Source organism: Diadema antillarum, unplaced genomic scaffold (assembly GCF_040938485.1).
Source record: "Diadema antillarum isolate AM-2024a unplaced genomic scaffold, OU_Dant_1.0 seq00000041_RagTag, whole genome shotgun sequence".
NCBI lineage: Eukaryota > Metazoa > Echinodermata > Echinoidea > Diadematoida > Diadematidae > Diadema > Diadema antillarum.
In genome coordinates this window covers 950,395-965,908 of record NW_027271153.1, presented here as the reverse complement: position 1 = coordinate 965,908, position 15,514 = coordinate 950,395, and the positions used below count along the sequence as shown (strand labels likewise).

The window sequence follows — 15,514 nt, the reverse complement described above, 5'->3', positions numbered from 1 at the left end:
CCCGTAGCTGAAACCGGAGTACAAGCATGGATAACGGAAGCGGTGGGCTCTTCTGAAAGTATTTACATGTATAGTGATTATCTCGTTTTTATGCATGGATTATACACATCCACCCAACATACATATTCGCATCCTAACGTTGATCAGTTACTAGAACTTCTAATATTCGCATGAGAGTGCCACCTGCGCACGGGTTTTCAAGCGTACGGTTATCTGTGGAAAGGGAAAGGTAATTTAGTTTCTAACTGACAATCATCAGCCGTTTTCTTGGGTAATGATTACACTACTCGACGTTGAAACCCGTTTGAGTCTGTAACTATGTATTACCCGATATTACGCTCTCTTTGTACACATACCCGTGCAAATACTAGTTCATAAACCTACGACATGATAGAGTAGGAAAGAAAAAAGAAACAACCCAACATCTAAACTGGTTGCAGTAAAATCACTGCAAAGTCCGAAGTCTTTTTGCCTTTTCAAGTTTTCTGTCGATGTTTGTTTCGGTTTTCTTTTCTCTCTCTTCTTTGTCATGACCTTGTTGCTATCGCTAACCTTTGGAGCTTTTGGTGCTAAGGGGCGTAGGCGGTCGATTACAGTTCGCAAGTAAACAATCTAAGAATGCACTGGGTGTATAATATACCGCCGTGAAACAGTCTGACAGCAGAATAAACATAGAAAACAAGTCACCCGACAGACCCGAGCTGAAGACATGAAATGCAAATTGTCAAAAGAGATATATAGGACAGAGGGAGATACATTGTCGTTCTTTCTAACAAGAATGAGATGTCATGAAACTGCGTCAACAGTGCCTAACACTCCTATGCCACACTTGCCTAGTAATCTTGAGAGTGCTCCTTATACACGTATAAAAGTTATGAGTATCAAAGAGTTCATTTGATGAAACATAAGTAAGAGATAATGTCTATAGTACCAGTGTCAACTATGCAGATCCTTGGAGGCGGGTCTACCGGTTAATTGTTATGCCTGCATGGTTGCTGGAATCGAAGAGCAAATCACGGGACACGCACTCTTATCATAAAGTTCTCTCTTTCCTTGGATTCTTGTGTGACCAGTTGCGCGAATATACTGCAGTTACAGTGCATAATATGTCGCAGGTATACTTGAAAAAAAGAATATGAATGATATCTCGCCAACGAGGAAGTCAAAGTCATGCGCGGGGAAAACCGTGTAATCATAAACATGTGATGGAATTTCATCTCTAGTTGGCATAATTTCCATCGCTGCTCTTAGTATTCGTTTGTGGAGAGTCAGTCGTTATTGTAGTACGATCTCACGCGGTATCATATGCATATACATGGCTGCTGGGAGTTCGAATGACCAAAGCGCAGTTGAGGACTTATTCGAAGTTTGTTTGTTTGTTTGTTTTTGTGATCGACGTTGGCGAAGAACACTGCATTAGAAGGCAGGAATTTACGACTTTTGCACAAGGTGAGATTTTATTATTTTGGTTTCTAACTTGTATCAATAACAAAGAAAGATTGGTATTCATTTGGTACGACTTTCTTGTATCTGAATAGTGCACTTGGTATATTGACAAAAAGCAGAAGCGCCAAATTGTCGCCTTCGGTGTAGATTTATATCCTTGTTTATTGATTTCCATGCTTTGAAGCAGGGTCTATTTTACCTTTTTCTCACATTTACAAACAATCAGACAGACTTCCAATTCATTGTCAGTAAAATCACATGTATTATAGGCATATAACTGTAATATCATTTACTTGCGAGGCCAATATTGATCTATGTGAGCTGCGAAATTCTCTTGTACGTGTTTCAAACATCTGTCAACGTTGAAAAAGTATTTTGAGGGACTACATTGCAACAACGCCAACAATAACAACAAGAACCGTGTGCAGGAATGACAGAAACATGAATGTTTACCTCTCATGTGCAATTAGACATGCCAATATTGTACAAAAAGAAGGCATAGTGGTCAGGTGGACTACTAGCTGCACTTGATAAAAAGGTCAAGGATTCGAGCCCCGTTAGGATGTTTGAGCTCTCGAGCGAGATACTTCATCCCAACGTTTTTGTGTTATAATATCGTTGTAAAGGATTGTGAACAGAAACGTGATGGGGGGGGGGGGGGGGGAGGCGCACAGGAATAAAAAAAACCCACCCAACTATCATTGTTTTATGATGATAACATTATATGATAATAGCATAATATTTGTGACAATGATAACACTGATGTTGATAATGATGATGGTGACGATAATAATAATAACATCAATAACAATAATAATGTGATTACTAGATTGATTATGCCTGTCATCATCACAATATGGCTATTACAGAATTCAATGTACTGCACCCAAAAAGTAATTGTAGTGATATGAGTGTTAAAACTACATTCACCCGAATAATTTCTGGTGACCTCATTTGATTCTACCATTCTTAATCTTCTGTATGTAGTCCAATAAATGTCCCGTCTTTCTCTGTCGAGTATGGACCACGATGACGTCAAACTCGTCCAGGATGTCAACGTCAACTACGCAGCTGCCACCGTAAGTGTGATTGCGTTTGTAAATTGTATAATTATCTATCTGTTTCGCATGAGACACGTATTATAAATTATAATGATAATTATTATAATGTATAGTGTGTGTGTTCGTATATATAATGTAATGCAAAATGCTTGGTTGCTACAATCACAACAGCTGATGTAACTTCTCTTGCTATTACAACGTGTGCCATGATATCTGATATCTTAAACGCCACTCTTATCATACTGATGCTACGATTGATAAATCTTTAAATAGATTTAAGTAACAAAAACGATGGCGAAAATACCATATAATTCTAATAATCGTGCACACCCATATCACGGGGATACGATAAAAAAAGGCCTATAATGGTAACATTGCTGGTTCTGATCTGATCTGATCTGATTGGATTGGATTGGATTTGGTTTAATTTGATTTGATTTGATTTATTCGCAGTATACGTATACACACATTATACACATTGTACATAGTTTGTACATGGAATGTGTCATATACATTTTGTGTGGCTCGTCATAAGCTCTGAAAAGCTTGATTGAGATCTCCAGTAGATGTAACTTATAGACCTATACGCATAATTATATACAGAAACATTACACAAGAAAAAAATATATTATGCACGTTCAATGGATTCATAGATAAAGATATGATAGAAGAAGAGGAAAATAAGAAGAACGATACTCTACATCATGGTGGTTGAAGGTATACAAAAATTGATAATTCTGGTAACATGGAAAGACTAGTTACTGTAGTACGTGATGTAAAGTAAACGTGTGAACACGGGGTGCAGACAAGCACCATGCAACTGGTATTGCTGCAAAAACATATTTGAAAAGAAGGGCATTGGTTACTTGTCTTCTAAAAGTACGTTTTGTTTGGTACCGTCATATTCCATGCGAAAGAGAATTCCATATGTCAGGACCGGCATGTCATATGGATCGGTGGGCAAGGGTAGTTCTTGAATTTTCTATAGGTGCACATTTGTATAGAGGTTCTGGTTGGATAACTATGAATAGCGGAACATGATTAACAGTTTGATGGGGAGTTCGTGGGAATGGAATCTGTACATAAACACAGCACTTTGGAGTCGGTGAATGTCCCTGCACAATCAAAAAAAAAAACAACAACACACACAATGGGTTTGCATGAGACATATAGTCCGAGTTCGTGCAAATACGGACAGTTTTTTTCTGAAGGATCGAGAAGCAGTGAGTTGTGTTTAGTGTTGATTTGATGTTGAATTGAATTGATTTGTTTCCGCATTCAATCAGATACAAATTGAATACAAATTTCAAAACCACAAAGACAAAGAATAGCAAATGCAGTGAAATAATAACGATAACAGTACACAAATAGGTACACATAAGCAATTGCATTGAGCAGTATACTTACACAGAAACATAAAATAAAATATACAGTATTTTTTCAGTAAATAACAGAGATAATTGAATGCAGGAGACCGCCATCGTAAGCGATTAAACTTGAAATGGATGGGGCCTCATAGTGTTCTGACAAACCCACAGTATATTACGGTAAGAAATATAAGGCAGTATGATAGAATTATAAATGGTAAATAACGTACAGCGCGGAATGTATAATATGATCTAAGCTTGTACAATATTCCGACTCCGCGTGCTACAGAAGTCACAACGTCAGCAATCACAACGTCAGCAATGTCATCTGTGTTCATGTTCGTTTCCTTGTTTTGTCTGTGTTTCATGTTTCTCTGTACGCATTTCGGTTTCCTTTCTTCTTTTAGGTCTGCATACCAGCACGTAGCTGCTGAGTTAGGACCAGGCAGGAGGCCAGTTATTAATTCCCGAATGTTTTATATTCTAACCCATGGCTGACACAATAAATTTTGCTTTTAATTCCTTGAATAATGATGAATTCTATAACACAGTAAGGCACTCTGAATCTGATCATGCAAATATGATCTCCAGTTTATATGAAGATTACATATCCGATAAATACAATACCTCAGCACAAGAATTTGAATATAACTTTGACTCAAATGATCCAGTCCAGAGTCCATCGTGTGTTTATTTGACCGAAAATCAGTATAAAAATCGGATCACGAATACAGTTGATGAAACATTTTTGTTAGCTCACTTTAACATACGCAGTATCAATAAAAATTTTGATAAGTTGCGCTTACTCTTAGAAAACCCAGATCATAAATCTTGCTCCATCATAGGGCTAACAGAAACATGGTTGAACTCTAATATCAGTCATTTATTTTCTTTACCCGGATTCGAATTTGTATTTAGAAATAGAAATGAGAGAGTTGGTGGAGGAGTTGGTTTGTACATCTCGAAAAAATTTAAATATATTATACATGAGGAGATTAGTGTTATGAGCGATGTACTCGAATCCCTTTTTATTGAATTGATAAATCCACATGGAAAAAACATTATGATTGGTGTAATTTACAGGCCCCCTCGGTCGAATTTGAATGATTTTTTGACAGTTTTGCAGGATTTAGTACAAAATCCCATGATATCTATTAAAGATACATTTCTGATGGGCGATTTTAATATTGATCTCATGAAATGTAACTCCCAAAACAGTTCAAAAGAATTTATAGAAACATTAATGTCTGCTTCGCTTTTACCATTAATTTCCAAGCCTACCCGCGTCACCAGCCAATCGGCTACCCTCATAGACAACATTTTTTGTAATGTTCTTCCACTTCCTGAGTCTGGTATCGTCCTCTCAGACATCACTGACCATTTTCCTATATTTGCTCAGGTTCCAATTAAACTGAATAAACAAAATAATTATTATAAGCGTCGTAAGATTACTGTAGATAATCTTACAAGTCTCCAAAACAGTTTAAAAGAACTCGATTGGTCTTCTGTATACAACACTACCGATGTCAATTTGTCTTATGATTATTTCATATCTACTCTTACCTCCGAAATCGATAACCATATTCCCCTGCGTAACATAAAAAATAGATATAAGCAAATTCCAAGACTCCCGTGGATAACCCAGTCTATATTACGATCTATAAATAGGAAAAATAATTTGTTTTATAAATATAGATGTAATCCCACTGAAAAAAATAAGAAAAAATATGTTTCATACAAAAACACACTCACCAAATTATTGCGTACGCAGAAGAAATTTTTTTATGTTAATCAGATAAGCAAATATAAAAATGACATTAAAAACACATGGAAAACATTAAAGAATGCTGTGAATACACCTAACAATTCATCTAATATTTCTGAAGTTCGGTGGGGCAATGCCTCCAGCAACACTCCCGCTGGCATGGCTGAAATTTTTAATGATTTCTTTACTTCAATTGGAAAAAATCTTTCTCAAAATATTCCTCTTTCTAGTAAATTTTTTAGTGATTTTTTAGATACACCTAACTCTAAAACTATATTTTTTGACCCAATATATAAAGAAGAAATAATAAAGATTGTTGCCAATTTGAAAGAAGGTAAAAGTCCTGGCCACGACGGAATTGACAACTATTTGATAAAAAACATAATTCCTCAAATAGTGGATCCCTTAGTACATATTATCAACTCATCGCTTGCAACTGGCCATGTGCCAAATAGCATGAAAATTGCGAAAGTAATTCCTATTTATAAGAAAGGGGAGAAGGATGATGTCAATAACTATAGACCCATATCTTTATTATCTTCTATTTCTAAGATTCTTGAAAGAATAGTCTACATCAGGACAGTACATTTTCTTAAAACCTGCGACATATTTTCAAACTTTCAATTTGGATTCAGGGAAAATCACAGCACAACACACGCACTACTTGCCCTCATCGACAAAGTCACACACGCACTCGACACACTTTCACACACAATAGGTATCTTCTTGGACTTCTCCAAGGCCTTTGACACGATTAACCACGGAATACTTCTCGCCAAACTGTCTCATTATGGAATACGTGGAAAGGCCTTGGAGTGGTTCACGAGTTACCTATCAGAAAGATCCCAATTTGTACATGTCAACGGCTTTGACTCTCAAAGTAAAACAATTGCATGTGGTGTTCCACAAGGGAGTTTATTAGGCCCATTGTTATTCATTATTTATATTAATGATTTTCATAGATCGTCGGAGAAACTATCATTCATATTATTCGCGGATGACTCTAATCTTTTTTTTTCCCACCCTGACCCAAATATCTTAATAAGAACAGTCAATGAAGAATTGATAAAGGTCATACAATGGATATACGCAAACAAATTGTCATTAAATATTCAAAAAACAAAAGTTATGCTCTTTAGTAATTCTTTAGATAGCCTCCCAGGCAATATAACATTTGATACTACTCCCTTAGAAGAAGTTTCTTCTTTTAAATTTCTTGGTGTTTGCGTTGATAACAAGCTTTCATGGAGGAATCATATTGATAACATATGTAAAATTATTTCACGTAACATTGGCGTAATGAATAGATTAAAATATTATCTTCCTTCATCTGCATTATTAACTCTTTATTCTAGTTTGATACTCCCTTATTTAAACTACGGGATTCTTGCTTGGGGTAATACATATCAGATGTTACTTGATAAACTTCTTTTATTGCAAAAGAAAGCGCTTAGAATTGTTTTTAATTTACATACCCGAGAACATACAGATGCTTTGTTTTCTGACCATAAAATATTAAAAGTAAATGATTTGTATGTGTTTCAACTTGGTCAGTTTATGTTTAATTACAACAGTACCTTTTTACCTAAAATATTCCACGATTTATTTCATCGAAACAGTCATGGTCATAACTATCCCACGCGACGATCCGACGAATTCCATCTTCCGTTAATGAGAACCGCACATGCCCAAAATACATTTCTTTATACCGGACCCAGACTTTGGAATAAATTAGATAATAGTTTAAAAGATTCCCCCAAATTTGTCACATTTAAATATAAACTCAGAAAACATTTACTTTCTACTTATAATCTTAGATAATCTAAATTGTTATAATTTATGCTTGAGCTTTCACCTGTCCTGATGTCGCAGCACTTGGCGTGTTCTGTGTGCAGACCTCTCTTCTTTCTTCTCTCCTTTTCCTTTCCTGTCTATTGTTCTTCGTAGACTTGTATTGTTACCGTCTTCTCTCTTCTCGGTACTGTCTCGCGTCCAACAGTGTATATGCGTGTGGGTAATTGAATGTGTGTACGAATGTATTGTCCTTGTCATATTTTCCCGGTACACGTGGATCAATGAACAGTGTCCGGGCACTATAGCATTGGTATTCTATATTTTTTTCCCGACCTGTGTATCTCAAAATAACTACATGTATATTGTTATAGAATAGTATATCATTCACTCATTATTTATCTAGCGATCCACGTCCGACAAGCTTTGCTTTTTAGTGGATCACTATTTTCCATGATCGAATTTATTTTCCGCTCGCCCACGTAGTATTTGTACAGTTTTCCTCTTTATTATTGTACATATATGTTGTTCTATAATTTGTCTCGTATATTACATGAATCTTTTGCAAGCGTTTGAACAATATCATTTAATGACATGTATACATTGTACTATGTTTTTGATTTTCGTTGATTGGAAATAAACTATGATTGAATTGAATTGAATTGAATATGCAGATTCCAGTTCAAGTTCAAGTTCAAGTTCAAGTTTATTTAACCAATTCATTAAACATTTGACATTTTACAAAAGGATACAGCATTAAGAATAATGAATGGTTGTCATCTATAGTAACGCCTAAAAACTTCATACTTTCTTTCTGTTCAATTTTCATACAATCAATACTGATATCAAAATGAATGCAACTGTTTATTGTTTATTAACTTTTAAACTGTATAAAATTTGTCTTTTCTGTATACATTTAATGACAACTTCATGCTACTGAACCAATAGGAGACTTTGGGTAATCCTGCATTCATAGTCTCAATGAAAAGCTCAAGATATGGTCAAAAAGAAATACATTGGTGTCGTCGGCAAAAAAATAAAAAATGATAAGGGAGAAGAATAACAGATATCATTAATGTATACAAGACATAACAAGGGCCCCAGAATTAAACTTGAGGAACCGCACATTTTGATCTGTAATACATCAGAGTGAAGTTTATTGTAAACAGTATATTGTGTTCGGTCACAATTAATAGTTCTAAAAGCACAGAAGAGGTCTCGTATACCACAAACATTCACCTTTTCTAATAAAATATCATGATCAGTGTCAATGATATGACAAGTTCTACTGAGGTCCGTGATACTCCGAGCATAATATTTTATCAAAAACCGTACAATCTGTTATATACAATTCTTTGAAAATCTTTTGACAAGCCAGAAAGAATAGATATAGGACGGTTATTGCTTACAAGGGAGGCATTTTCTTTCTTATGTATGGGTATAACTTTGCCAAGTTTCATTTTACTTGGAATAACGCAAGTATTTAGTGATAAATTAAAAAGCTATTTTGTATCAAAAAAGTACAATCTGTTATAAACAATTCTTTCAGGTACTTTTGAAAAGCTAGAAAGAACAGATTTAGGACAGTAATTGCTTACAAGGGAGGTTTCTTCTTTCTTGAGTATGGGTATAACTTTGGCAAGTTTCACTTTACTTGGAATAACACCAGTACTAAGTGATATATTAACAGTGCATGTGAGTAAGCGGGACGATGCTGATGATGATGACGACGACGACGACGACGATGATGATGATTATGATGACGAAGATGATGATGATGATGATGATGATAATGAGGATGATCCTATAATGACACGCAGATGATAATGCTGAATATACCGATGATAACTATCAATTTAATGGTGACTGCTGGTAACTGTACTGATGATGATGGTACCTGACAGGCCTATGTTGTGTCTACTTGGTTCCTCTTCAGACAGCTAGAGGGTTGGGCGTACTTACCACGGGTATCTTCATCGTGGGTGAGATGGCAGGCACGGGTGTCCTCGCTCTACCCAGGGCCATAGTTGATGCAGGTAGGCCTACTGTGTGTCTCCTCTTCGACTTTTGATCAGCATTCATACAATTTGTATGTGCTGCACCACTAATTTTGTGTGTGGCATCATTTCCATACCTGTTTCCCGTTCATTCGATCGTCATCATACCGTATATACTCGAGAAGATAGAGCATGGAGAAAGAAAGCAGTTTATTGTCATCTCGACATAAGAGACTTGATAGTACATTATTCAAACGATTAAATATGAATTAATATCTTATACTTTTGATTGGAAATCATATAATCATTGTAATTTTCATATTTCAAAACAGTTTGTAAACCGCTGACATACTGTACATGTGCTAATCATTAACATGTTTTAATGTGTAAGTATAGCATATAAACTTAGTGTATACTGTATGGTGTAACAATTAGACATGCTTATTACTTTGTGTGCATATATATCATGATGTATGTATATAGGCCTACCAGATGATTATATCACGTGTATATATCTGTATGAATATGATATATGATGATATGATGACATTATCATTATTATATCATATTTTCATATGTATATTTTCATGTTCTCCTCTACCACCTTGCACAGGATGGTTTGGACTGCCGCTGATAATAGTAGGGGCCTTCATGTCAGGATACACTGGTATCATTTTAGGCCGCTGCTGGACCATAGTGAAAGAGAGATTCCCGGAGAAGTACGGGGGACACACCCGGTACCCGTACCCTGCGATTGGATCTGAAGCTTTCGGAAAACTTGGCAGGTATATGAAACGACATGGTAAAATCATTATTTAGTTCCAACTGCCTCATAGATATTCAAATCCACAAATCCAGTTTAATCTAGGGGGCAAGATATAAACGAGAAATACATCGAGAATGGAATCTACCAAGTTTTAATTATTGATTAATCTAAAGTGTGCTTTTCGCCCGTGTTTCTCTCATAACCTATATTATAGACATGACGTCAGATGACGACACGGTCACATGACCGATGACAATGATAGTATCCATGTGCTCAGTTACGGGATACGACATTTCCGGTAAAAACAACCGACGGGAACTTGTCCCCGAACATTCAATTCCTCGTGGGTAAATTAGATGACATTTTTGAAATCTAAGTCGACAAAGTAGATCGAGGCACGCAAAACAGATCTGTAACTTGAAATTCTGAATTTACCTGTAAATACTCCTCCACACAACAGCGAATATGAGTGGACAGTAAAATTTACTGTTTACAGATTATGTAAACATTTCCGGAAAGTCTTGTTTAAAAAAAAGGGCAAGAAGCAAAAATATCAAAGAACTTTACTAAATATTATAGGGTCAAGGGGTCCAGTCGTGTTTGGGTATATATTCATCATAAACTTTTCGAAAATTGGTATGTTTGTGGCCGTGCTCTGCAGTTACTCGGTACGGTTCTGTGTGAACGCCACGCTGTTCGGGGTAAGCACCGTGTTCTTGTTGCTGGCTGCTGACAACATGCAGACATTGGTCCACAGCTCCAAGCTGGTTTTCTGCGTGTGGTTACCTATCATCGCCGTTTGTCTCGTCCCCCTCACCTGGCTGGGAACGCCTAAGGACTTCTGGTGAGATGTCTCGACCCCTACCCATGCCTACTGTAGTCCAAGAAACAAAACCAACTATATAGTTCATGAGTGAAAACAACAACAACAAACAAAATCAACTTAACAAAAAGGGATGCATGTCCAAAGAGCAATCGACGTAGGTACCTCAGTCCTAATTGGAATACAAGTAGTCAGCTAAAACGGTAGACCTACAACCTTGTTTAAGATTCATTGTTTAAGATTTATAACGGTCTGATTTTATGGTCAGTATTGTCTTCGGGCAATCTTTTTTTTTTTCAATAGAGTCCCATTATTTTTCTCTCTTTTTTTCTATTCAAAACAACAAACAACGGTATAACCTTTTGCAATGCTCTGATCTCCATCTCCATCTCCAAAAGAGACATATTATTCATTTTCGAAATGTTTTACACCACTGTAGAGACTGATGAAATATAAAGACAAACTTCTTATGTAGGCCTATTATATAAAATCATATTTGTGAGTCTGTGAGAGCGTCTAGGTGTCTTATTGCATGCATAGGCCTATACTTGTATGCAGAAACCCAATATGTATATTTATATAATCTGTCTCGCCAACACCGTTCTTTTTCCTTTTCAGGCCAGTAGCTATCGGTGCCATGGGAGCGACCAGTATTGCCTGTCTCCTCATGTTCATTCAAATTCTCATGGATATCCCAGAGGAGCCTCCGAGCCACACGTCGCCCTCTTTCGTCTCGTTTTTTATAGCTTTTGGCACCATCATTTTTGCGTTCGGCGGTCATGCGGCTTTTCCGACGATCCAACACGATATGAACGACCCGAGACAGTTCCCTAAGAGCGTCTTCTTAGCTTATGGAAGTGAGTACTAGTATCACCATACAGTGTCGGTTAGTCAAATACGGAGAATAGCACTCTGTTGTATTGATGGTGTTGTTTATTGAAGTACAATAATTACTGCCAAGCTCAAATATGTTTCCACGATTACAGACCTGAGTGTTTACTTCGCATGATGACGATGATGATGATAATCATCATCATCATCATCATCATTGTCATCATCAATATCAATATGGTTTATGCTGCACCAAACCCACTCTTTTGAGTGCTCTATGAACGCAAAAGATAGAAGGTTAAAAGAAGTATAGAAACTTTAAAAAATAAACATGACTGAAAGGCACTAAAAAAGACTACAGGTAAGTTATTCCATAAGGTGGGAAGGGTATGGGCGATAGGATGCCCCATGATGTTGTGAATTTCGGAAATACAAGAAGGCCAGTGTTGGATGAGCGCAGAGATCTAACAGGAGTGTAAGTATGATCTGAATCAATATCATACTGCGCTCATCATCATCACTTAAGTTATATAAATGTAGAACAGTTGTTATTGTTTCCTTAGCTCTTGCAATGCTGGAATATACGAAAATTAGAGGATATCATTTAGATGTCATAAATCACACAACAAGCTTGAATATTCATATTTATGAAATTCTTCCGTCTAGTTCTTCCGTCGAATTGATCAGTGTTGAAGTATTAGCCATGACAAAAACACCGATCAATTCAGCGCTTATTTACGTTGATGCAGGGCAATTTGTTAATCAGTTGCGACAAAAAGAATTTCATGAATTTGAATAATAGCATTACGTAGTACCCGCAGCAAACTGCAAAGATTAAAACCTCGGTGGTCCGTGGTCTAGTGGATAAGACACCTGTTCGGAGATCAGGAAGTCGTAGGCTCGAATTCTGCCCGTGTATCGGTACGCCTATATGATTTTTTTTTTTTTTTTTTTTGGGGGGGGGGGTCATGGCTACTACTAAAACACTGATCAATTCAGTGCTTATTTACATCAATGCAGGGCAATTTGTAAATCAGTTGCAAACTTGAATATATCTTTAAGTTGAACTGGAACCTAAAACGTATCTCATTCTCAAAGCCATTAATCATTTTGTGTCAATGTTGATTCGACCCTCAGTTATCGTATTGATGTACTTCCCGATCGCTGCTGCCGGTTATTTCGTGTACGGAGACGCCTTCCTCGACCAAAACACCGACAACATCCTCGACGTCATCACACCCGGTGGTATTCAGAAGACCGTCATCACCATGATCATGCTGCATCTCGTTCTCGGCTTCGTCATCGTCATCAACCCTCTGTGTCAAGAACTTGAGGAAGCGCTCGGCATCCCCCTCCGTGAGTCGACATTCTATCTATAATTCATCCCAATACTTGAAGATAAAGGTTTATTCTATACCAGCCCAAGTTAAGTCTACTCCTTTGCACCTCTTTGGTTATGTTTTCAATGAATGTTCAAGCAGCTAGTTCTTACGACCTGTGTGATGTATATAAATATGTTTCTTATACCGCAGAAGAAAGAGCCGCAAAAAGTTTTCTTTCGTTATATCGAAATTTCGTTGTCACCGAACAAATAAACAATAAAGAACATAAAGCTGATAATGTTGGAACCTAACTTTTTATTTTGTTGTAGCCGGTATTTCGTTCTAACCGTGTTCGTTATAACGGGAGTGCACTGTACAACAAATTAAGAGAAGGAAATCACCTTGATTCAATGAAATAATTGTCTTTACATGATTCTATCCTTTCCCCTCTTCGCTAAGCAGACAGTTGAAATGAACTGCGATAAAAAGCATCCGGGATAATCATTTCACTATTTCTATTTGAAATTCATTTACGTCATCAACGAGGAAAATCGCTTAAACAAGTTCCAGTGTCTGAATGGTGTATTGTCTCATATTCTGTTCATACAAATAGATTCAATTCGTCCTCAGGCTTAGGGCGAAAGCTGTCATCAGTAAAGATCAAAATAAGTCTAATGATTATTCTCCCTCAGATTTCAACTGGAAGAGAGCTGTGCTGCGGACAATGGTAGTAGGCCTTGTTCTCTTCACCGGAGAAACCATTCCACATTTTGGCGCCATCTTGTCGCTAGTAGGAGGCTCCACCGTTACCTTCCTAACTTTCGTTTTTCCATCATTATTCTACCTTCGGCTGAACGCTACCGAGGACCCATCTGGGAGATGGGAAAAGAGGTAGGCATGCATTTCAATGTTGATAATAAGCGCAAATCAACAACATACATACACATAACTATTGAACTATCTATTGAGCACGGAAACAATCATTACGATAGCACAACCCTTACAAAGATCACCATCCCTACCGAAGTAATAATATTCACCCCACCCCCCCCCCCCCACACACACACATCCCTACCTACGCACTCGCACATGGACACACGTTCAATCGAGGTTACTGATATAGACTCGACTCAACATTAGCAGCGTGAACATGTGTCCGAGTGTGAGCGCGTAGGAAGGAATGTCTGTGAGTATGTGTGTTTGTTAGTAAGTACTTATATGTACCTATGTAGGGATGGTAATCTTTGAACAAAAAATCACTACTTTGATCATTATCACAATATCTAAAAAGTACTTAATATCACAGTACCTTTGTTGTAATGTATGTGTTATATTATTTTCTTTACAGAAACCTCAGTCTCCACCACAAAATCATTCATGCCGAGATAATCCTGGTGGGCGTAGTCGGAGGTGTGGCTTCGACATTTTCTGTCATTTACTCCATGGCGCAGGGAGGCTCTCAGTTCACCGTACCTTGTTACGTCAACGCTACTGCAGCGCATCTCTGAAGTGCCACGTAGCTAACATCCTAACCCTATATATAATATATATATATATATATATATATATATATATAAATGAATAAATAAATATATATATATATATATATATATATATATATATATATACATACATTTGTTTGTCTTTCAGACGAAACAGCAAATTGGTCAGCAATTTCAAAATGCTGCAAAATATATGAATGAAAACAGCTTAAATTTTTTTTGATGGAATGATATTGAAATAATCATTTTGAATCGTTCATAGTTTCTTCTCTGAAACACGATGTGAGACATTATCATCTACAAATGAGATAGGAAAATGATAAGCATGGCATTTTGTAGATGCCTGTTTTGAGCATTTGCTGTGTTCTTGCCTGCTCTGAGCAAAAGAGAGATGACACTTTACTTTGTTCGATATCATATTCGATATCATGGAATTGTTTTAAGGTAGAATAAGGGGAGCCACATGACAAAAAGACTATCAAAGTGCATTTATGCCGCTACTCATTTTCCACGAAAGTCAAAAATGGAGTACGGTTGCTTTACGTTAATCGAGTGTTCTGCATCATATTTCTCAATGACATAATCCTTTCTCTTAATGGCAAAGTTTCACTCAGCTTAACTTAAGACTTTCCTGATCTATAAACAATGACCGCACAAAGTAGGGAGTAGCAAGTGAGTTGAGTGACTCCCTGACCAAGCATTTTACCAAAATATCACCTATTAGTCAAGAGGTGTACTGGTATGCCCAATTTCAACTTACAAACATTTAATGTGGGGAACATTGGTCTCTGAAAAGATATCTAATTTTGTATCTGCAGAATACGATGTTCCTTCTTCGGTTTT

The 15,514-nt window shown here is 36.8% G+C and overlaps 1 protein-coding gene across 1 annotated transcript; it reads left to right on the top strand.

The window, feature by feature from the left end:
• Positions 1 to 825: 825 nt before the first annotated feature.
• LOC139725424 (uncharacterized) lies at positions 826 to 14,686 on the top strand. Its single transcript, XM_071636498.1, has 9 exons — positions 826 to 1,449; positions 2,434 to 2,525; positions 9,367 to 9,466; positions 10,041 to 10,212; positions 10,855 to 11,037; positions 11,635 to 11,873; positions 12,985 to 13,203; positions 13,862 to 14,060; positions 14,518 to 14,686. The coding sequence occupies exons 2-9, from the start codon at positions 2,442 to 2,444 to the stop codon at positions 14,675 to 14,677; spliced, it is 1,356 nt and encodes a 451-aa protein (XP_071492599.1). The 5' UTR covers positions 826 to 1,449; positions 2,434 to 2,441; the 3' UTR covers positions 14,678 to 14,686.
• The last annotated feature ends 828 nt before the right edge of the window (positions 14,687 to 15,514 follow it).

What these genes read in the sequence shown, in the direction of transcription:
- LOC139725424 (XM_071636498.1), top strand. Translation starts at nt 2,442, where the DNA reads ATGTCCCGTCTTTCTCTGTCGAGTATGGACCACGATGACGTCAAACTC. An exon ending in GGAACGCCTAAGGACTTCTG is followed by an intron (nt 11,038 to 11,634) that starts GTGAGATGTCTC and finishes TTTCCTTTTCAG; the next exon opens with GCCAGTAGCTATCGGTGCCA. An exon ending in CGTCTTCTTAGCTTATGGAA is followed by an intron (nt 11,874 to 12,984) that starts GTGAGTACTAGT and finishes TTCGACCCTCAG; the next exon opens with TTATCGTATTGATGTACTTC.